Source organism: Lissotriton vulgaris, chromosome 7 (genome assembly GCF_964263255.1).
Source record: "Lissotriton vulgaris chromosome 7, aLisVul1.2, whole genome shotgun sequence".
In the NCBI taxonomy this organism is placed as follows: domain Eukaryota; kingdom Metazoa; phylum Chordata; class Amphibia; order Caudata; family Salamandridae; genus Lissotriton; species Lissotriton vulgaris.
The window spans coordinates 1626599286-1626623786 of record NC_141695.1 but is presented as its reverse complement, the minus strand read 5'-3'; the positions used below and the strand labels follow the sequence as shown (position 1 = coordinate 1626623786).

The window sequence follows — 24501 nt, the reverse complement described above, 5'->3', positions numbered from 1 at the left end:
TCCCAAATGAACTTAATCTTGGCAGCTATGTTTCAGCCCTCTTGCAAAGGGCACATTTTTGTGTTTTTGGTTTAAGAAAGATACGAAAATACAACTAATTCAGAAAAAATAGTTTGTAAATAAAGTGAACAGAGACATGTTTTTAAAAATGCATTTTCTTTTTTCTTTTCCATTTAATACATTTTGCGTACTTGTTTATTGGCAGCTTTCTGCCAGTTACATTTCAAGCACTTATCTAATCTTTTTACACAAACTTTTCTCCCAGCAGCTCTTTCATCTTCGTTATGCGGGCTGAGCTTCATTCAGGCTTCTTTTCCTGGCTTTGCGCAAACTCGTCGGACCGGCCAGCTCGGTGGAGTGTGACCGGCACATCACATGATATTATTGAAGAGTCAGGTGAGAGGAAGCGGCTGAGCAGACCAGGAAGGAAAAGAGGGGAAAGAGGTAAGCAGTTTAAGAGCTGCGTTGGTCGGAGGAGTTTAATGGGGAATGGGAAAGAGGGTGCCATTGCTTTATCTGACTACTGTGCGGCAAAATGCGCGGGAGAAACTGTTATTGATGACGTGATTCAAGCATCGGACGTGGCTAAGTCGACAGCCGTCTGAGGCTTAAGGCTATCAGAGAAAAGGGCTGAGAAGTGGTGCATTCAAGAAGGCTGCCGAAGTGTATACTTTGTAAAAAGTACCAATACGGTGGATGGAAAATGGGGCATACAGATGCTAGGTTCGTTATTGGGACACACGACACAGATAATATATTCGTTTAATGGACACATCGATGCTGGGTTCAGTAATGGGACGCAGCGATGCTCGGGTTATTAGTATGTCTTACCGGTGTTTGATTCAATAATGATAGGCCCCGATGCTCTGTTCATTAATGGGTCGTACCAATGATCGATTCGGTAATGGGGCACGATAATGCTCGGTTCATTAATTGGTCGCACCCATGGCTTTAAGTGAGATACAAAAAAAAGTGGGGAAGTAGGGGTGTCTTTAAACGCATGTTGGCTAAATCTATTGTTTAAGAGCATGGCATATGTAATTAGGGGAGTGTCCTGAATCAAGTGACTTTAGAATCCTGTGACTCATGAATTCTAAACGTGAGGCTGCTGCCTGAGATGCATGAAGGCGCAAGGACACAGAAACTGAACATACTTCAGTTAAGGCAGAAAAAATGCCGCAGGGATGAGGATGGAAATGTGGCCTGTCCCATTTGGGAAAGAATCTGGTTCACATTTTCCTCTTTCCCTTCGAGACTCGGCCACAGTCCTCCTGCAGATTGTGGGAGGAGAAAACATTAAAACAAAAAATACTTCGAATTCGATTATCACATCTCTATTTATAAATAAATACATTAGTAGCAAGTGTGTCCTGTGCCCCAGTTCAAGGAAATAAACGGGCTCCTGGCTGCGCTTTAAATGATAAAATACAACAATATTCATGGTTCAGTGGACCCTGGTGACACTGCACCAATGGAAACTGTCCAGCTTTGCTGGTCTGACAGTTCTTTCTTTCACAAATGCATTAGTTCACTAACCATAACGGACACAGGACCACCTGTGTCCTGCAGCTGCAACCTAAAACAACAAGCATTTACAATGCAATGGTTTTGCCTTTGTTAGAGCTATTGGCATTGCTCTTGACATGATTTTTATTTGTTTTTTAATATAAATAAATGGCATTGTCATTTACAATGTCACTAGCTTTATCTCTCGCAAATAACACACACAGAGCCCCCCACACACACACACCCACACAGAGCCCCCCCACACACACACCCACATAGAGCCCCCCCACACACACAACCACACAGAGCCCCCCCACACACACACCCACACAGAGCCCCCCCCACACACACAGCCACACAGAGCCCCCCACACACACCCACACAGAGCCCCCCCCCCCACACACACCCACACAGAGCCCCCCACACACACAGCCACACAGAGCCCCCCACACACACAGCCACACAGAGCCCCCCACACACACAGCCACACAAAGCTTCCTACACACAGCCACACAAAGCTTCCCACACACACAGCCACACAGAGCCCTCCCCACACACCCACACAGCACAAGCAGGCAACAGGGGCACACGGAGGCACAAGCAGGCAACAGGGGCACAAGCAGGCAACCGGGGCACACGGAGGCACAAGCAGGCAACGGGGGCACACTTAAGGGTATGATAAAGCACCTTCAAGATATCCTTAGTGATACCAATATCATTCTGTATATTATAAATAGCCCAGAGAGGTGAACAAAATCAAAAAACATGTGACATTGTGATAAGCTCATCTAGACATCATCCCTGCATTATTATGCATATACTAATCCAATGTTTAGCAGTGTATCTAATACTAAGCCCTACAGCTCTGATGAAGCTGCAGTGCAACGGCAGCCAAAGATTTAATTAAACATGTTGGCTGACCAGCAAAGATAAAGGAGTCGCCATCCCAAAGTAACTACTACACAAAGATGATACAAGCTGTCAAAATGTTCTTTTTACAAAGGAAAGGAGTCCTTTACTAGTAAGCTTAAGGAATAGAAGCTTTGCATAAACGGATTATATATTTACCTTGTGTGAAGCTGTTAGCAGTCCCCTAATGTAAGAAAATTCACTATGGGTGCTCTAACTTCAATAGAGGAACCTTGGGACTCATTCTGGTATCCTTTGCTCCAATGTAACCCCATGGTATCACAATATGACCTCATGGCAATGGAGGCGGAACTCTGACTCATACTTCAATTTTTTAACATTTAAACCCAACAAATGAGAGAAATATCTGTGCAGCATTGCAAACACTATTGGCAGGGACAAGATGGCAGGGCTCATCAAGAATTAAAAATATATATATAAATTATGGGAAATGGTGCTAGTGCAACACCGCTTGAGATGCTGCCTAGCCTGTCAGTTCATCCGAGGTGTCATTTTGTCACGTCTCGTCCTCGTCCTTGTGCTCCGCTTCTGAGGGCGGTACTGCACAGTGCCGACAGTGAGCACGTTAGCCCCACTCACCTGGTCTGGCGGCTGCTGGAGAAGGAGAGCTCCCGCTCCTCGGGACTCTCCGGGGCCGCGGCTGGACTTGCTCTTTCCCCGGGGCTCCTCCTTCGCTCGGGACAGATGCAGGCTGCTTCCTGCTCTCCACTCCTCCTCCGGATGACGTGGCGGAGGCTCGGCCGGCTGGGCCAATCCCAGCGCGGCCCTGGCTGGAGGCACACGGCTGCTTCCTTCGGGCCGGCTTCTCGCTGCGGGCAGCATCTCCGGTCTCCCTCACAACACGAGAGACCGGCAAGGCAGGCAATGGCTTCCCCAAGGAAGGGGGAAGCGGAAACCACGTCCTCCCGGCCCCGCCCACAACCAGGCGGCGGGCCGGACATCTTCTTCCGGTGTTTCCAATGCCGGACCAGATTCGGGGGCGTTCCCGAGAACAGGCTTTCGGCTGACGTCGCCAAAAGCCAAAAATTCTCAGGAACGCCCCCGAATCTGGTCCTGCATTGACGGACAAATGTGTCTTCCAATGGCTAGCCTCCATTTATGGAGCTAGCCAATGGAAGACTGGGGCGGATTCCAAGCCCCGAGACTATACTCATTAGGTTTTTCCTAGCGCATGCGTACTTCGTACGCATTGGCTAGGCAAAACCTAAAAATAAGTATTGGCATAGCCAATAGGTCTCCCCTTTGAGACCTTATAAGTGTTTAGCAATGCAACAGTTGTTGTTACACCAAGGATATTGTGCTGCATAACTAAAAACTTATAAGGTCCGAAAAGCAAGACCTATTGGCAATGCCAATGCTTGTTTACTGTTAGTGCCCATTTTGTAACTATTAAGGTTTTCATAGAACGTTTTTGGATGGACTAGCGGGGGGGGGGGGTTGCAGGTCGTCCGCAATTTAAAAATAACATTGGCTGAAAGCAAAAGTATTGTTTCACATAGCACACATTACCATACCAGTCTCTGGCACTGATGGAAATACTTTGCATGTGAAAGTAAGAGAGCAAGCAGAAGGGTGACATGAAATAAAAGCAAACTATGTCTTCAAATAAAGAGCAAATGGGGCTCCATGAAATAGCACTTCAGACAAAAGACGCTGAGCATAGGACTGAATGAAAGCCCGCCAAAGTGATGAGGGAGATCGCTGTGGAAATAGGTGAAAGTGAAGGGAGAGGACATCTGCACCAGAGAAAATGGAGACTGAGAGAGCCGGGAAGGCATGATAAATTAGAGAAAAGGGGCCCAAGTTTGGAGGAAGAAAACACAAATTAAAAATATTTCTGAATGGACAATTTTTGTACGACGGTGGATACATAGGTCAATTATACTGCACTGTCATAAAAGGTTACTGGGGGAAGATCATCCCGAGGGGGAGATTAAAACGATGGACCAGGGGCCCTTTTGAAAGGGAGGGGGCATTTACAGCACAGTTTGTACGCTTTAAGGAAAAAAACTGGACGTTTAAAAGACCGGTAGCAGGATTTCACAGCTCAGGCAATGGGTGAAAGTAATTTCTAATCGGTAGTCGTTGTTGCCTGCTGCTCTTAGTAGACGAGTATTTGCTTTGAGGGGCAAATACACACCCGCGCTGAAAGAAAAAAAAGCACACGAGTAGTGCAGTATAGAGAGGCGGTGGGGCGGGAGGCCAGCAGAGGCACGCAAGTCTTAATGAGCCTTGACAGAAACCCACATGACGGCTGCGCATGCAAGCATGAGGCCAGGAAATGCCTCTGGTAGCACTCTGAGAATCCCCTTACTAAAAGTCGAGCAAGCAAGCAACGCATGTGGTGCTCTAGGCTCGACCTAAAAAGACATACTATCAGTTGGATTCCAGCAGGCTCCATGGCTCACCATTTACTTTCACAGTGTGAAACGATTAGTGCCCCCAGAGCGGTGCTGATGCAGCAGAAGAAGGCAGGGCCGCCTGGTAATTTGTGCTATGCAAAGACCCATGTGGTGAATCTCTTAGGAGAGCTCAGTCCTTGGTAACGAAAACCCTCATCTTCAACACGAACAGAAAAGAAAGCTTCTCCCTCCTGCTGTTAATTCTCTTTGGTGTAGGAGCGGGTAGTGCACAGTGAGCCAGATAACTGACTGCCGTTTGCTCAGGGAAAGGTTCTGTTTATTTGTTCCTCCTGCTGCAGTATGTGTTTTTCTGCTGCCTAAATTATGGGGCTAAAAATCGAGCTGGAAAAGAACCCGTTCAAGTTCCCCCTTTTAAATTAATTTCTGTGCTGAGACCTGGCAGGACCCAGCCCACTTAAAGCCCTTGTTGCACCGATGCTAGGTCCGAGAATGGCCACACCGATGCTGGTTTGGATAATTGTGCGCACAGATGCTAGGTTGGCTAATAGGGAGCACCAGTGTTAGATTCAATTATGGGCTACAGTGATGCTAGGTTTAATAATGAACACTCAAAAATTGATGGAAGGATTGCTTTCTAATGGACACGTCTAATCGCTGGTGCCAGGGCCGGTTCTAGGATTTCTGGGGCCCCGGGTGAAGGGAAATGTGCGAGGCCCCTCTAATTTTCAAAGTGACACCTTCAAGGCTCCGGAAACTGCTTTGTGGAGGCTTCTAGCTGGGCCACAGTTCCTCCTCTCAGCCACCTACAAGCACATCTTTTACAACTGATATTGTCCGAAGGTGTGAGAATTGCTTGGGGGCTGAAAGTTAAAACTGAGGGGCCGCTAAAGTGCTGGACAAAGGGCGTCCTGCAGTGTTTCTGAATGGCCTAATTGCGGGGAAAATCTGCAAAATGTGTCTCCTTGCAACTGGGACAAGAGTAAGGGTCCCCCACCCTAGGTCTACCCATACAATCTCTGAGAGGCCCAAGGGGCCCTCCCATAAGCCCAATTGCGAAGAGACACCTTTCTTTCAATTGGATTGGCAGGGGGTACATGAGAACTGGTGGTGTATTGCAGTTGTGCGGGCCCCATGCTGGTAGGCTGAGTGGGAGACCCTGGGCAACTGCTCATGCCTAGTGCCAGCCATGGCTGGCGCTCGCTATTGGCATCATTTCATCCATCACCATGTTTGTTGCAGCTGATGCCCTTAGTGCGACAGGTGGGATCCATGCTAACTGTGCTATTGAACTCCAGCTGCACCCTACTGATGAGGTTTCGGAAAAGTGGGTGGTAATGAACAGAGTGTCTGAATTAAGCAGACCACTCTTACCCAGTCCAAAACATCAGGGCTTGATCCATCACCGTTTTTTAGCTCACTGCACCATCCCAGCTCAGAACTTGGCTATATGCAAATCAGTCTGACCATGGCCCAGTGCATCGTGGGAACAGGGCAGACCAAACTACCAAGCCAATTCTTATACTGGGAAGGAAACAAGCTTCCGGGGACCGGTTTCTGGCACTTCAGCCGTCTTCGGCGCGGCCTGCTTGAATCCCGATGGTGCAATGAGCAAGGGACTCACATCTGAGTATACCCATCCACGCTTATGGTGGACAAAAACGATTCAGAAAAGGGGGTGGTGATGAACAGAGTGTCTGAATTAAGCAGACCACTCTTACCCAGTCCAAAGATCAGGGCTTGATCCATCACCTTTTTTTAGCTCACTGCACCATCCCAGCTCAGAACTTGGCTATATGCAAATTAGTCTGACCCTGGCCCAGTGCATCATGGGAACAGGGCAGACCAAACTACCAAGCCAATTCTTATACTGGGAAGGAAACAAGCTTCCGGAGACAGGTTTCTGGCACTTCAGCCGTCTTCGGCCCGGCCTGCTTGAATCCCGATGGTGCAATGAGCAAGGGACTCACATCTGAGTATACCCTTCCACGCTTATGGTGGACAAAAACGATTCAGAAAAGGGGGTGGTGATGAACAGAGTGTCTGAATTAAGCAGACCACTCTTATCCAGTCCAAAGATCAGGGCTTGATCCATCGCCTTTTTTTAGCTCACTGCAACATCCCAGCTCAGAACTTGGCTATATGCAAATTAGTCTGACCCTGGCCCAGTGCATCATGGGAACAGGGCAGACCAAACTACCAAGTCAATTCTTATACTGGGAAGGAAACAAGCTTCCGGGGACCGGTTTCTGGCACTTCAGCCGTCTTCGGCCCGGCCTGCTTGAATCCCGATGGTGCAATGAGCAAGGGACCCTTGCTCACTGCAGCACCAGGATTCAAGCAAGCCGGGCCGACGACGGCTGAAATGCCAGAAACCGGTCCCCGGAAGCTTGTCTCCTTTCCGGTGAAGAATTGGCTTGGTAGTTTGGTCTGCCCTGTTCCCATGAGGCACTGGGTCAGACTAATTTGCATATAGCCAGGTTCTGAACTGGGGTGATGCAGTGAGCTAAATAACGGTGATGGATTCAGCCCTGATCTCTTGACTGGTTAAGAGTGGTCTGCTTAATTCAGACACTCTGTTCATCACCACCCCCTTTTCTGAACCCTACTGATGAGGGCCAAGTAGGTAGAAACTGGTCAGGGTTTGCGTGTTTTCCCTTCTGAAATGGGCCTCGCCTGGTAGTTCAGAATGGATTTTTCCAGCATTGTTCGAGTTAGACACAGCTAGAAGTTGAGCTGACCTCTTAAAGTCAATAAGACATATGATATGTTCTCTTCTCGTTATCGGCAGCAGTACAGCAAAATGCTCTTGATGTTTGCTGTGTATTCCTTAGGATGTTGCAACTTCTAGTCCAGAGGAAGACCCCTAGAAAATGGCAGTTGTAAAGGGGTCAAAACATTGACAGGCTATAGTTTTTAGGATTACAAAGAACCTTTTTAGTCATAAGTCATTCACTATGTAGTGAATTTTCCTATTCACCCACTGATTCATATCGACTGAGATTGCAAAATACTTCATCTTTGCCATAAACAATTTACAAGTTGAGCACTATTTTTATTTGTCTTTTGCTCTGCGTCGTTTATACACGTAAAGCACCTTCTTAGGAATATGTCGATTTGGATTATCGTGGATGCAAACCATTACAAGTTTCATGTTGCTTGCTAAATTACTTTATGACTTTGTCCCTCTCAAGCACGAAAAGGTTGTGCATTCTTTGAACTCGTTCACCAGACGAGTTTATTGCATATCTATAAATTTGATATATGTATAGTAGTGTATCTTTAATGCCCTCTGTGAATTAGAAAGTGTCAGTGGTTTACCTCTAAGTAGCTATTGTTTTTGTAACGATTCCCTTGGTTTATCATGTTTGCTCCATAGTATTTTTTTACCCTGTGTGTTAATGAGGATCACCAATGCTAGGTTGGATAAATGGGTACAAAGATGCTAAGTTCGATAATGAGGTACAGTAATGCTAGGTTTGATAATGCTAGGTTCGATAATGCTAGGTTCGATAATGGTGAGCACCGATACTAGTTTCGACAATGGGATATACCTATTAGTGTAATCACCTAGCAAGAAGGTATATTATGGAAAGTGACAAATATTCACTACGAAGTCACAAAAATTAGAGACAAATTGCCATTTTTAAAGACACATCTGAGAATGTTGCACAATTATATATTAGCCTGCAGAAGTACAAGCTAAAATGTTTGTTCTTTAGTTTATACTATTCATTGGAGCATTGAGCAAACAATCCCACACAACTGGCCGTATTGAAAGATGAAACAACTAGCAAAGAAATACACTCCAAGCAGAATTTGACAGACTACTTAGGGGGAATTTTCTTTCTGCATCAGTGCCATGAATAATAGTGCCTGGAGTAACGTTGTGTTGCTGAATGTAGACTTTGAGTTCACAGGCAGTAGCACTATTAGAGAGAGCGTGAAAACTCGAGGGAAATGATGGCGAGAAAGGAGGAGAGAGGAATGTATACAGAGGGAGAGATAGAAGTTTGGAACAGTGAGAGTGAACCTTGAGAGAAGAGGAAAGAGAGCAAGGATCTGCCAGCTGAGAAATAAAAAGAAAGGATTTCAGAAAAAGACTGGGCAAAGAAAGGCCAAAAATAGATACAGAAAGATTCTGAGGGTGGCTAGAGGAGGCATATAAAAGGCAAGGTAGTGGGAACTGAGAGCAGGCATGTGGGGTAAAGGCAGAGACAAATGGCAAGGGAGGAGGGAACAGATAAAGAAGAGGGAACTGAGAGAGGAAGAGGTTAATTAGGGACTTAACAGAGAGGATGTGAGGATTTATTTATTTATTTATAACGTTTTGTATAGCGCAAACTTGATCCCGAAGGATGTCGGAGCGCTTTACAATTTGAGACAAAGGTAACAAATCAGAACATTAGTCTAACATGGGTAATCTAATGGGCATTGAATCAACTAGTACAAACATAACAGCTCAATATAACCTGAGTGCACGAGTAGGAATGGGCTATGCGATGGAGCATAGAAAGATTTATTTATTTATTTCATTATGGGACAAATACACGTCAAATGATAGGGATAATACCTGGCCAAAACATGGCTCCTTTGACCCTCAGAAAATAGAGACAGTAGAAGCTTAATCGCATGGGCGCCGATCTAGACAATCCATGTTTGATTCCTGGGAGTTATTGAAGGAGGAAATTATAAAAAGTGAGGAGAGCTAGGCCCGACCCCAGAAGACAGTATGGCGGAATCACAACAAGAGAAGGTGGCTTCAAATATTGCCTGTCCTATGCGATATACCCCCTTAGTACGATCAGACCCCCAGGAGGACGAATTAATCCTACACCCCCCACCTTCACTTGTTGAGGTTTCTCCAAATTCAGGGTCTCCAACCTCTTCTGTAATGAGAGCTATTTATTTTCAATGAAAAACGACCTGACCTACTCGTATTATGAAAATCGAAATAGTGACCACTTCAGCCAGGATTAAATTAATGACCACCATATGCATGATTACCAACAGGGTTCATATTATTACATCAGGCGGGGTTGCCACCAGCAATACTCCTGGCCCCAAGTTCGTAAAAGGAATATTAGGTTCACTTTGTAACTTGCATGTCTGAGCTTTCTTTCTCAATTCCTGTATCTTTGAACATATGTTGCTGTTCTGCTCTTTTCCTTTCATGCAGCACAACACAGCTGCTTTGTTTACTGCGCTGTGTTGCGTGAAATCTGCCCCTCAATGACTTACCACAGCTTTCCAGACCTAAACATTTTTACTTGGACCTTGTACAGCGCTCTGCTGCCTTTTGGCTAGCTTTGCGCTACCGAAATGACCTATACAGACAATCACTCGTTAAGAAAAGGCTATTTTTCAAAGAATGATGGAAAAATCCATTTAAGGTTCCAGTAAGGAGCATTTGTCTGGAGGGTTCCGGTGAGGCACAAGCAGATTTTGAGATTAGTGCACACTCGCAATGTTATTTTAGGTGTTTCTATTTGTACTCTTCGTTGTCCATTAACTGGAAAAGGTGAAGGAGTTAGTGAAATCCCACCGTTCACTGGCTATGCCTTCGTACCAGTTTTTCCCACAGTCTGCTCATGAAGTGCTTTTGCTTCACGGTCTGGTGCCTAGGGGTGGGTGAGCCGTGCAGATATCGAGCCCTGGAAATGTTTGCCATGTAAATCATACAACAAACATCACATGAAATATGACCGTCTCTTCATAGTTCAAAAATAAGTATTTCTTCAACTTGGAAGCTTACGCATCACATTATAGCACTGCTCTGGGAGGTGTTTATTAAAAGTGATAGTTTTTAGACATGAACTTAGAACCACTTCTGCCTCTGCCCCACTCTGGCGACAGTACCATTAGTGAGCTAAGAGGCAAGACACTTGTCATTTGAACCCGGTTTGTGGCCCAGATTGTTTTGAAAAGCAACATTATAGTTCATGTCGCTGGAATTATGCACTTGTGTGGCAACTGCATTTTTAAAATATATTTTTGCCGCATTTCCCACATAATTCATCATTTGCTGCATAATCTGCAGATCTAAACAAAAATGTTTCGAGCTCAGACAGTTCAGAAGTTACTAAAACCGCAGGACGCGTGTTGCCGCGCAGTGGAAGGCCCTTTGCAAAGGGTGACTGGTGGCCGTCTGTTGCCTATTTCTATATTTGGATATTAAACTGATGCAAATGAGGAGCAACCTATGCCCAGCGATTGCTAATAAGTGTAAAATCGCAAAGTAATGAAGTAATACTATCATAAAATGTGCCACATTAGGATGCATAATTTGACCCTTTTTGCCGCATAATATAGTGAACCCTGATGAATAATCTAGCCCTCCATGGCTGGATAATTCAAGTGCCCCTGATTATAGTCTATTAAACTGAATTCATTCGCTTTTTCTATGACTGGTATTCTGAACTCACGTATTTGAAGGTGTCTTCATATGCGAATGTGAAGAAAAAAGAGGCTTGGTAAAATATTTGCCGAAGACCATACAGTTTAGTTAAGGAGAAGCCATTATCATTGTTTTGCGTATCAATTTGTACAGATTAGCCACAAAATGGGTATCCATTTCTCTCTCCTTTTTCCCTCAAGTGTTAATGCTTTGTTTTTCCACTTTATGCATGAAGTCATGTGAAAACTTGGCTCGTATTGGCTTGAGGTTCCTATGGGACCTTGCGCTGAGCCAGAGTTGAGCTTCAGGCTGGCTCGAGCTATCATCTGCTAGCCACCTCTAGCTATACTCCTGACAGGGCTAGCTTTAGTGCTGGTGGCATCTGGCAGGACAATCCTTGTTGGCACCCCCCCTCAAAGACAAACTTCTCCACGGATTCTTTCAACACCATCCTACAATGGTTTGCTTAATTTCTTCATAGACCCTCTCATGCGTTTTTAATTTCTTTTGTAGTGCTACTCATCCCAAGAATATAGGACAGGGTGTTGCAGTCAGTTACATCACGCACATATTATACAGAGGCAATGACCTATAGGAGTGTGTAAGTGAATGTATAGGAAATGTTACTTGGGACAACGAGGGCTACAAATTGTAGGTGTCACGTCATCCATACTGGCTACTGATAGGCATTATATGATGAGTGCCCGGTCTGGAGAAATACAAACTCTGAATTTAAAACAAAATCTAGTGGTTGGGTTGTTTTTACTACTACTAATAAATAAGTATTCATTAATATGGTAAGGAACCATATTTCACAACCTTAAAATAATGAATGATTTGGGAAAAACAACTAAGTAACCCTTTGAGCTATCTAAATAAGAAAGCAATTACTTGATCTGCTTGTTACACCTTGTGCTTTGCAGGAGGCACATTATCCCACTGCACTAATTTATAAGTCAGAACTGGGACTAGGCAAAACTAGCTAATGGAGACATTAATTTAAGCACCAGAGTTAACTTTTATTTTTATTATTGCCTAAAACTTGTTGGCACACAAGGAACTCTAAAGTCTATAGAAGATATTGTAACGGGCAGTTACCCCTTCCCAGAGTTTGGCCCCTGGTTCAATGATAAAGGCCCTGGATAGAAACCGAATGCCCTTCCCTAGGCCAGTGCAGACTGGGTACCACAACATGCTGAGACTGCCCCATTGCAATTCGGTATGAGACAATCAATCAGCAGGCAAAATTATTATAGGCTGGTTGATCGTCGGTGTGAGGTCGGGAGAGGCTGCTCTTGTGCGAGAGAGGGGGGTGAGCTGGCACCAACAGGGGCTTCTACAGATCTCTAAGGTTTCTGTAGGGGCGCAGCACAGCTCGCTGCAAGCTACAAAATTATGGACAAAAGGCGTCTGTAAAAGGGATCATCATGGAAAATGGACGTAAGTTCCAAAAAATGGACAATGTCATGCATTCACCACAGTACAGAGATCTGGGCCTAAATCCATCGTTTTTTTGCGCACTATGCCATTCCAGTTTGGACCCAGCCATATGCAAATAAGTCTTGACCCTGCGCCCAATGGGAACAGTCCAGCCCGAACTGCCAGGCCAGGTCCTCCCCGGACTGGAAGCAAGCACCCTAGGACTGGTTCATGGGTTGGATAACGGGGCGCACTGTTGCTGGGTTGGATAACGGGGCGCACTATTGCTGGGTTGGATAACGGGGCGCACTGTTGCTGGGTTGGATAACGGGGCGCACTGTTGCTGGGTTGGATAACGGGGCGCACTGTTGCTGGGTTGGATAACGGGGCGCACTGTTGCTGGGTTGGATAACGGGGCGCTCTGTTGCTGGGTTGGATAACGGGGCGCACTGTTGCTGGGTTGGATAACGGGGCGCACTGTTGCTGGGTTGGATAACGGGGCGCACTGATGCTGGATTCTTTTAACGGGTCACTCTGACGCGAAGTTCGATATGAGATATATTTGAGTTGTTTTTGATGATCTGCTGGGCTCCTGTTAGTCCCTGTGTAATGCATCCTGTTCGTTCTCTTGCCAGATGTTTTTTCTGCAGGTCACCGTTGTTCTGCTGGCAGTGCTGCAGGTGCTCTCTGCCCCAGCTGGAGATGAAATCACTTACCTTCCTGGACTGCCGAAACAGCCTTTCTTTCGACAGTACTCTGGCTACCTGACTGTATCTGGCAACAAGCACCTTCACTACTGGTGAGTGTGGGGCACCTCCTTCTCTAAGCTATCTCCCATGCTCTCTTTCAGGGCTATCTGGGGTGGAGAATTGGAGGCCCTTAAAGTATGACTTCATCAGCTCTACCCTACAAGTTCTAATCTCATCATTGACAACTCTGAAGTTCGTTATTCCATGATAGATAAAACAAGTATTGTTGCATTTAGGTATTTATGATTTTAGTGCCAAGAGGAAAGCAACTTTTTTTTGATTTGTGCTTCATAAAACACAATTCAGGCATTTCATCAGTAAAGGTGTGAAAAACCTTCTTGCTCTGTCCAGCCCCTCCCATTTGCTTGCACCCATGTTCTTTCTCCACTTGGTGTAGTACGTGTCACCCGGGCTGTTGAGGTGCTACAATGGGCAACTCCTACCACTGCTTAATCTTTTTGGATCTTTTATATGTATCATTTGTTTTACTGTTTTGGCGTGACCTGCTACCTTTAATGGGATTTGATCCTGTAGTTGGTGTTGTATAAAATCATATTTCGGCTGTAACCAACCCTACTTGGAAGCAGAGTGTGTTTGAGGAAGAGCAGAGATGAAGGCAGGTTCTGGAAACTGGCAGTGGTGTCATGCACCTCACTAAGGATGTGTTGATCAGTGCGGACTGAAAGCCAACATCTCCCTTGCTCGCTATACGATTATTTACACTGGGCCAGATGTGGTGGGTGGCTTGCTTTGTCCGCTTATTTAAAAAATATATGTTCGAGACATATGAGCTGCAGATCTCACACTGTGCATTAGATCGCCACCTGTACTCCAATTCTGTTGCTTTTTTTACTTGCTCTTCCTCGTTTTGATGGACATTCAACTTTCCTAATAAGTGTATGTTCTGGAGTCATTCGGATTTTAGGAGATATTGTGTTTCCTCTGTGTTGGAGGTGGATGCTTCATGCCCTAAATTTGTGGTGTTCATATGGAGTGAGTAAAAAACCTGGTAAGCACTGATCGATTCTGGAAAAAAATCCTCTGTGTCCACCTTCTGGGCCATGAGACATGCCTTTACCCCACTCATGGATCTCCTGATGGTGGTGTGTTGACTGTTTTTTCAGGCTAGATCATCCTCCCTCTTGACAGACATCTGCTTATTCTGCTCTTGACTTGACCTCAGTGTTGGCATGGTCCTGATGAGGGATGTCGCGGATTACATCTCTTATGTAATGGCTTTTTTCTTTGTTGTGGTATTAAGGGCGTCTTAAGTTTTCACTGACCGTACTACTTTGTTTGTGAAAAGAGAGGCTCATTCTTACTCAACCTGAGTGAAATTATAATTACGCCAGTGAAATTCAAGTAATTTATGAATTTTGTGTTACATATAACATTTCTCGAAATTGTGCATTTCACAATCATGTGTTTTCTTTGTGTGTAGAAGGCTTGTTTGGCCAGAAATGTTTGTTGAGATGCATTTTCTGGTCCATTCAGACTTGCAAATTTTGTTTGTTGTTTTTTTTTTGCTCGCACTAATGAAAAAGTCATGCGAGGTACAAATAAACGACATCTTCCTCTAAAAGCATAATTTTGGAAACATTTTATGGAATTACCCAAAATCTGAGGGGAAAAAAATAACTTATTTCGCACACCCCTAAATTTACTTTTGAGCTCTCTGATTTGTGATAATTTATGCTCTCACTCTTCTAGTGTGGAGTTGTGTGATTTCTTCTTCGTCTTACTGTTCTAACATTCGATCTGTTTGCAGGATAATGAGCTATTTTACGTGCCCCTGTATGTGATGGCCACATTGTCACTGCATTGCGATTCACGGGGTGTTTAATATAATCACTGTTGTTCGGTTGCCTGGTATCAAACCATGGCGGGTCACAAGCTAGATCTTTGAGATTAACCTTCTATTAACAGCCACCTCTGCACCGTACTGCAGTTTTTTTTCAACATTGACCTGTGACTATGCATTTATAGATAGCCCATCATGCTAACCGTAACAGCCAATCAGCAAGGAGTGACCTCCTGCTCCACAGCCCTTGGGATTGGCCCGTGTCCATGGAATTCTGGGGCCCCTAGAATTCCATTGCAGCCTCTCTTAGGGAACCAGGAGTGTAACAACAGTTGAGATCTAGGCAGGGGCTGAGGTGTAAGCAAATAAAAACATCTGAAGCCTCCTCGCGTATGGATCTCTTTTATTGACCGTTTTATCTACATTTCACATTGGCGGCGAATGAAAATATAGCCATGCTACACTCTAATGTTGCTTAGAGAGAACAAGAAACCATCCCTGAAGCGCTGAGAGGTAGACGACGATGAAAAATTTTACTGCTGTCTGATACAGGTGTTTCTGTTTTAGTCCGAGAGCTTCTGAGATGTGGAATAGTGGCCAAATGTATGGAAAATAAAACAATCCCACCCTCAACTCCATGTCAAAATTGAGTGAACCTGGGCCAATAAAATATATATTTTTTTATGCCTCCCATTCCATGGCTGCCAAAAGTTTGAATTGTTAAAATTGCGTTTTAACCAAAATGTGTGCCAAGTAAAAACAACTTTCAAGTTTTTCACTAATGATGAAATCTTCATTGTGGGCCAATGTAGGAGTTCTGCTAAAATTGCACTGCTCAATGTCTTTTTTCTGTGGCGAGAGCGTGCCATGCAGCTTCCTGTGCTAAGCTGTTGAGTATGTCCAAGGAAAGCTTCCCTCTGCTTCTGTCTTATACACTGCTCTCCTGTAGGCTTCTACGTCTTCTGTAAGCATTCGGTGTGAGTAAAGATTGCGCTGCTGCCTGGAGGAGACTTGCACTTAGTGTCAGTGAGCAGCAGCATGTACTGCTATTTCTTTAAGTGTGCTAGTTCTACGTGTGCAGTGGAAGCTTGCCCCTTTCACAGCTCCTCCTTTGTGCCTTGTGCAGCACTCCACTTGCATCCTGCGCTCTTCCCATATACCTAATAGTCATTTCTTTTCGAATTTGTATAGTGAAAATGTTTTCTTGCTGCTTTGCTAACATACAACACTAGGACAAAATGTACACCATTGTACAAGCTCCACTGACACAATGACAGTGACAGGAGACATGGCAGCCCTCCTGCTTTCTTCCACAGACAGGCATCAAGGGAAACCGCTTTCCCGGTTACCTCTTCTGTGTGTTGCTCAAGTGTATGAACATCTTTTCATTGTAAAACAGTCAAAACCGTTGACCTTGTCAGTGCCTGTTCTAACGTTCGCACCTGCAGAATCAAGTTCAAACTGTTGCTTCTGAACAAGTCCATAAATTGTTTACTCGTGGGCGAATCACTTTCTCTTTGTTTAACTTAAATCGAAAATATTTGTAATGTGAAAAAACTGTTTGTGTAGCACTGTGCTAAGTACATTTAATTATCCACCCGTATCACATTCTTGTTTTTCCCCTTAATCTGGTTTCCACTAGACCCACCGTAAGCAATTGTGTGTGTGTATGTGTATATATATATATATATATATATATATATATATATATATATAATATATATATATATTAGTGTGTGTATGTATATATGTGTGTATATATATATGTATATATATATATATATATGTGTTTATTTATATAATATCATGTCCAGTTGATATGCTGCTGCTGGCATGTCATATATGCATGTATTCCTGAAATAGATTTGGGTCTGTTTTTGACAAATATGGGCACATGTGTTAAAAAGTGCCAACATGTAGGGAAATTAGTTACATGCAATCTGTGTCTAATGTAAGGCTTTTGTCCTGGTCAGTTTCTTTGGAGGGGGAGGGACAGTTTGTCCAAATAGTCAAGTGCACTGTCAGACCATAGGCTGACAGTCACTGCTTCTGCCATCCCTTAGCATTGCAGCTGAACCTCTCCAACAGGGAAATTTGAGGGTTAACAAAGTAAGTTTTTAATTTCCATCACTGCCTAACAAGGGTTAATATTAATAAGGGAGCGAGAAAGGTGAAGAAGTTTTGATAAAACAGGATCCTTGTTTTTCAACCATTACCGCTTTAGGACTGCAGTGATTGACTATTTCAGGAAGGAAAATGTGTTTGTTCTTTACTACAACAGTGAGGTAACCAGGAGACCTACAAGGAAGTTGAGGATAAATTCTGTCTTTGAGGTTTGTTTATTCCCTTAAGATGACAGTATGTCATAGTGGGTGTATGTTTCAGGTATCGATTTATTGGATTTCCGGGTTCTGAGAAGGGTTATTGTGTTCTTGAAAGTTGCTGATGTGAAGCTATTACGTCATTATTACTTAGGACAAAACTTGATTGGTGCTGTGCTGTATCCTGCGGTGCAGTAATGACCATGTCCTGAAATACATGCAATGAGTGTGACTCTTTGTGGAAATTTTATTATGAGTGTGGCGCAATCCAGTATGCAGCGTAGCCTGGCCCGGTCAGAGATGCATGTTCGAAAACCTTCGACCACTTTAATAATTCTGGGTTTTTAATGTGTATGTTGTATTACTTTGTCTGCAGGTTTATTGAGTCTCAGACTGACCCCAAAACATGCCCAGTAGTCCTTTGGCTTAACGGAGGACCTGGCTGCAGCTCGCTTGATGGACTCCTGAGTGAGCATGGCCCTTTCCTGGTCAGTAAACACACAACTCTGCACTGTGTTCTGTGATAGCAGCACTTGGCACTCTGTTGGCCTCTAAACTATTGCACTGTGCATTAGTTTAACACTCTCATGACGTTGACTACGCTGCATTGTAGTTTCAACAGAAAATGAATCTGAGGGGAAACCTCTAAAAGATCTGTCCTTTCCTCGGGTTTTCACCTCATAAGTGACTCCTCATTTTTCTCTCCTTTCTCTTTGCACTGAGTGTCCCATCAGCGTTACCTCCCTCCTTTTGTCACCCTCCGGATCTTTCTCCACTGTCTGTTCTTTTTGTCTCTTCTTTCTCCTATCTGTATCTATTTGCTTTTCTTTGCTGTCTTGCTTTTTCTGCCTCTCTGTTTTCTAACCTTCTCTTGCTCTCTCCTTCTTTTTCTCTTTTCTTGCCTCTTGAACCCATATAACTGAGTTTTGTTCCCATTAACCGAACTTTAAAAATAGGATAGCAGAGCTGGGTACCAGTTTCAGATCAATAATAATACTGTTGTTTATAAGTTGTAACACTTAAGGCCTTATACATCATTTTAGGCTACCCAGGCTTCCTACATTTCTTGACCCAGGACGAGTTGAGTTGTCTACATTCTTATCATTTTATGTACATTTCTGTCCTGAAGAATGTGATCAATGCTTTTTAGGCATACCGAAATGCTGACCTTTTATCATGGACCATCTGCTTTTGGAACCTCGAGTCTGACATGATTTGTATCGTAGCCTTTAGGGTTACAACGTCTTTACAACAACATTGTTACAGATGAGAGAAGGGTACCCTACACAGTTTCAGGTTTTTACAGCACGCTCCACCATCATGTAAGCCCACTTCGAGCACTCCATAACATTTGAGACTTTTGTTGACGTCGGAATAATGCCCTTGTGTGAAGTGAACTCTGAACTGTGCCTTGTTTCCACCCTCTCAACCCTGACTAGGAATTGAGTGACAGTGGTTTTAAGTGGATTCTGTTCCAGGGACAACAAGGTGCTTATATCCTTGTTTCCCATGAGGCAGTTACCAGACAACTAACTACCTTTTGTCCTGTTGTAGATTTCCTTTCAAGAGTGAAGATCACCTGTCTTCCATTGCCCCTGTTGTGCCCATGTCCCTTGGTAATGGGAATTTAGGCAAGCCTCGGTTTGAGGCCAACACACAAAAAAACCTTGACAAAACCATAAATTGTCTGACTGGACATAAAAGCCAACAAAATAAAGGCAGCAACAAGGGCAAGATGCTCCTCCTGGTCGAACGGCACACTAACCTCCTGAATGTTGCAGAATTCCTTGTTGGCTCTGAAATTTCCCCTTGACCACCAGACGGGTATAAGTGCACTGCGTGGTTTATCAGTGTTTTTTTCTAGGTATTTGAATGCCATTGAGTTGGGTAACAATGACCATCTGTTATTCAGTGCCAAGAGACCTCTGGGTGAACGTGCGCTTAACAAATAAACATTTTATGTTATGTTATTTAGGAAGGGGCCTGAATACCAGTGTAGAAGAGTTTAGCAGAGCCAGTACTGGAACCTTTTCATTCATAGTCTCAGTTGCCCCTTCACGCTAGGACTTGGAAATCATACAAAGTGCCATATCTGCTGTTATTTTGAACTGGGAATAGACGAAAGACCTGCATACCTGCACGGCATGGTGAAATCTGAACATGAACTGACTCATTTCTAGTGTGGATTGGAGCCACAGTGACTGCTATGGTTTCTGTCTGATTTGTTGGTACATGCGCCACCAGAAAACCTTTACTGGGAGAGGTAGATTCCAACATGCAGACACTCCTGAAAAAGGAAGCATTGGGACTCCATAGTGAGAGTTGGTCCACTATTTTCATCCATACCAATAAAAGAAAAGGAAGTAGTTGGGTTACTAACTCTTGACTGGACATTGTTTTGAACTGGACAAGTAGATCTCCAAAGACTATGGTCTGACCAAGAGCACCCACATCTACCCCCTGCCCACCTTTAAATACCCACATTAGGAGCATAGCTTCTGTTAAGGAGAGTCCTCACCGCTTCCAAGTTCCCCCTGTTGAAATGAATCAAGCCCTATAGAATAGCAGTCTTTACAGGGCTATTGGTGTCAGAAATTCCCCAATGAAGTCCTTGATTTTTATAAAGTAAAGCAGTAACTGGGTATTGGTGTTATTGATTCTTTTTGAATTGGAGTATCTAATCCGCTCCACCTCCTAAAGTAGGTCTTTGCTGCTCATCCTTGGTGCTCCAAGCAGTTAGTGAGTAGCGTTGCTGTCCAGTTCGAGTGGAGCAGTATTATGGCATTGGAACCCAAGTGGTAAACAAAGTAACCAAAAGAGGTTACAGAACTGTAGCTACCGATTGTTCCAGCAATACATGAAAAAGCCCTTGCGCTTGCCTCTCAGCCCACGTTGCACCTCTCACGCTACCCCCTACATATCTGGCCTTCCTCTCACCTCTGATTTCATTTGTCACTCGTCCCATCTCTTCTCTTTTGTTCGGTCCCCATCCTCTGCCCTCCGTCACCATCTTTTTACAACCTGTTCTCTCTTTCCTTTTATCCCTAACCAACTTGTATCTGCCATTCCCTCTCTTTCTCAGCTGTTGCCCCTCCCATATCTTTCACTCCTTCCCATTTCTCTTGCCTCCTCACTTTCTCTTTCGCATTCTTTCTCCCCCAGATTTTTGCTTTTCTCATCGCTGCCCACCTTGAACCCTTCCCTCTTTCTTGGCCCTTCTATTTCCTCGCTTCCTCCTTCCCCCTGTCTCTCTTGCCCCATTCTTCCTCCTGCCTTCTCCTACCTTCTACTCTCCCCCTTCTTCCTGCCTCTCTGTTGCCTCCTCTCATTATTCCTTCCAAGCCCAATTCTATCTCTTGGCCCACTACCCCCCTTTTGCTTCTCCTTCCCTCTTGTGGTTCCCTTCCACTGCTCTCTTGCTTTCCTCCCTTTGTCTCATGTCCTCTTTTTGCCTGTGTCTCATTCCCTCTCTTGCAAAATAACCCACAGTAGACTGGAGGGTCTCCTGCTTTGCATAGCAGCCCTTGCACATTACTCTTTTAAGTTTCCTCCTGCTCTGTGCAGCTCTGTTGACTGAGACATGCATTTGTTCTTTCCTCCTCGTTAGATCCAGCCGGATGGTGTTACCCTGCAATACAACCCGGAATCATGGAATCAGGTAAAAGTGTCCGTTTATCTGCTTTGAGGCAACTGAATGTGCCTTGTGTTTCACTCAGTATACCATTCCCTTTTACCTTCTCACAAATAGCAAGACAGCAGGGTCGGAACTAGGACCGAAAATAGAGTCAGACAGCAAAAAAAAAACTACCCCCCCTTAGTAAATTAGATAGCTAAGAAAGTGGTCCTCATTTGAAAATCAGTGTAGTTTTGAACTTATAAAGGCACACTGTATAGTTGTTTTGCAAGGCATGGGAGACTGTATACATTTGTGCTTGCTGCAGACCATGTTTGTGGTAATATCAGAGAAATTAAAAGTAAAAACGGGCCTACCAGTTGATAAAAAGGTCCACAAACAGTCCAAAATCAAGCCCGCCAGCCCTTCGGGCACTGCCAGATTGACCTACAGACAAGTACGGCCCTGCCTGACAGGTACTGATAGTTTGCCTTAAGTGTGTCTTTTTAAATGCCCCTGTGTCTCCTGCAGATCGTGCACATGCTGTACCTTGAATCTCCAGCTGGGGTCGGGTTTTCCTACTCTGATGATAAGAATTATGCAACCAATGACACAGAGGTGAGTGGTGCTACTGCCTGCTGAACATTTTCTGATTCCTCCGCATCATAGTGTATGACTTTAATGTGAATCTGAACAGAAGTGCAGTATGGTTGATGGGGTGCTGCAGATTAGTCTGAAGACTTTATTTTTTTTGCTGCATTATCAGTTCTTGAACACTATCCATCACAGTTCTTTTGTGTGCTGGGGAGTGGTACTCATTGCGGCTAGTTCTCCAGGAATCATCTCTCATAGATTCACCCGCCCAAATTGTTACTGGTTGTCAGGCTATGCATCCTGGTCACAGGGAGCACATGTCAGTTAAAAAAAACCCACAGTAATCCATCCACATTGGTCAGGTCCTTCCTTCTTCAGCCAATGAGATGATGGAACTTATGCATCACCCTCTGATCCAAGCAGTGCATTCAGCCATACGCATTTGCGGTGCATTTAAAGTGGAAAATTGAGTCTTCACAAAACATTACTGTGACATGCACTTTACATTACTGACACATTCAGATTGACCTGAGGCATTTCCCCCCAAAATGAGGTTTCCTTTTTACCCAGATTTAATTCTCCTTCCTTCACTTGGTAAAGTTTTTTTTTTTTAAATAAAACCTACCACCTGCTGCATTTTTGCACTTGCTTGTCACCGCCTTTCACTCTGCTATATGCTTTATTTCCGCTAACCACAAGACTCTGACTCAACTGGGGGCACTCTGTATTTTATTGTGATACTTAGTTGGCTCATCCAAAGGGAGCACCTAAACTGAGTGAGGCGGCTGCCATCTCACCTTAGGCTAGGAGGTGACCGTGGTGGTGGTGGCAGAGCAACTATAGTTCAGGTGCTCAGATCTTTTAATCTGTATTTGTAATGGGAAGAGCCAGTGGTAGGATCCCCATTAAGTTCCGCCCGGCCCACACACCTGGTTGTGTTGCCTTTATCATGTCGCAATTTGTATGCTGTGTGCATGTGCATTTTCTACTGTGTAAGACTTAATGAAAGGTGTCCTTTAAAAAAACTGTGTTGCATGATGTAGCCTCCCCACGTTTTGCTTGGTAAATGATGTAAAGTTGACTGAAAGAGCACTTGGTTCCTGTAAACCAGGTCCCCAGTGCCAGAGCTCTTTCCCAAAACTGTACAGTTGTTTCCCCCAATTGCCAAAACTTTTAGCACCCTCTGTAAGTCCCTAGTAATGAGTACGCCTGGTACTGAGGGCCCGAGGTATTAAAGATAAGTCCCTAGGGGCAGCAGTAAGAATTGTGCCACCCTAAAGGACTCCTCAGCAAGCACAAGCTGGGCAGCTATCTCAGGCTCTGTGTCTTTATGCAGACCAAAGTGAAAACACAGCACATCACACATCCCTGTGGGCTATGTCCCCTACCACTGCTTGTAATATTTGTAAGTCCACCCCTACAGTAGGCCTAACCGCTGTACGGCAAGGTGCTGAATAGTACATGTGAGGGCATACCTGCATGAGCAGATATGCCCCCGTGCTGGTCAGTCCTATTAGTGCAAGTGGACAGGGAAGCTATTTTAAAATGTGATGGACACTGGTGAAAACGAGTTCCCCAGCTACATGATGGCTTCACTGAAAATAGGGATTTTTGGTTTTATGAATAAGATGTTTGATACCACACTGTGCTGCTAGTGTTGGCTTTACCAATACATGCACCCAGAGGGCACCTTAGAGGTGCCCCCTAAAAACCTGCCAGCCTCTTGTGTCCTTGCGGACTCGTTTCTGTCAGCCTGCCATCAGAGACGCTGTCTGACCTCCTAGGGTGGGAGCCTTTTGCCTTCAGGAGACCGAGAACAAAAACCTGTCTGGGAATTGGGTGTAACACCCCCTCCCACAGAATGACCTGCTGATTATCCTTCCTTGAGTGCAAGCCTCAAAGGGCTGCTGCCTTTGAAATGTGAATCTGGCACCACTTCACAGGAGAGGAAGTTGATCCCTTTGTCCAGGAACCCCTTGGCACCTGGACAGGTGGGAACATTTGCTAGTCTGGTAGGCTTGCCAGCTCCAGGCTAGTACCACCCCTAAAGTGGGCTACTGTGAGGTGGACACGATTTTTTAGAGGTAGCCATCTTTGTGATAGCCTACTTAGAAATTCTGGGACAGGGTTATGCCCACTTCCCACAGGAAGTGGTCCTATAGGTGGTACAGGGACCCCAAGGGTCAGTAGCCCACTGACTACTACCCCACAGTCCCCTAACACCTCTAGGGGAGTCCCTGGTATCAGATAGGCAGATCCTGACGACCCTAGAAGAGAGCGGACACTAAAGAGCTGCACAAGCAGAGAAGAGAGAAGAAACCGCTAACCCTACCGGCCTGTCTGCATCCCTCTTCAAAAACTGTGCCAAAGTAGATTTGTCCTGCAGCTCCTGACTCCTTTCCTGTCTTTGAAAAAGACTCCAGACCTCCCGTGAACAGCGAACCTGTGGTGAAGAAACTCCAAAAGAGAAGATTCTGAGGCCTCGGGAATTGCCACAACCAGCCACCGCTGCACCCAAGTGGGCCACTGGTATCAACAGGGTCCCTCAGCCCTTCAGAGCTAGAGTCCATCATGGTTTCACCCCTCTTGGGCTCCCCATGTCACCTGCCGCCTCTGCACGCAGGCCCCCTCAACCGCTGCTGCTCCGGTAAGGAAAAAACAGACGTCCAAGGATACCCCTGCACTTGTCTCCCCTGGGCCTTGTAGTGCCCCCCACAGTCCGTCCCCGAGCATCACAAGGCCTGAGCCCACTTGCTAGTTCAGCTTGCTGGCCTCACGGCGAGAGCCTGCAGCCTCTTTCTGCAGTGACCA

At 45.0% G+C, this 24501-nt stretch overlaps 1 protein-coding gene across 1 annotated transcript in view; it reads left to right on the top strand.

The window, feature by feature from the left end:
• The first annotated feature begins 325 nt into the window (after positions 1–325).
• Positions 326–24501, top strand: part of CTSA (cathepsin A) — a 69059-nt gene continuing 44883 nt past the window's right edge. The window contains exons 1-5 of the mRNA XM_086932571.1: positions 326–444; positions 13248–13411; positions 17860–17971; positions 21091–21141; positions 21628–21714. Of these exons, the coding sequence (XP_086788697.1) occupies positions 13248–13411; positions 17860–17971; positions 21091–21141; positions 21628–21714 (414 nt within the window). The 5' untranslated portion in view covers positions 326–444. The remainder of the gene's footprint in view (positions 445–13247; positions 13412–17859; positions 17972–21090; positions 21142–21627; positions 21715–24501) is intronic.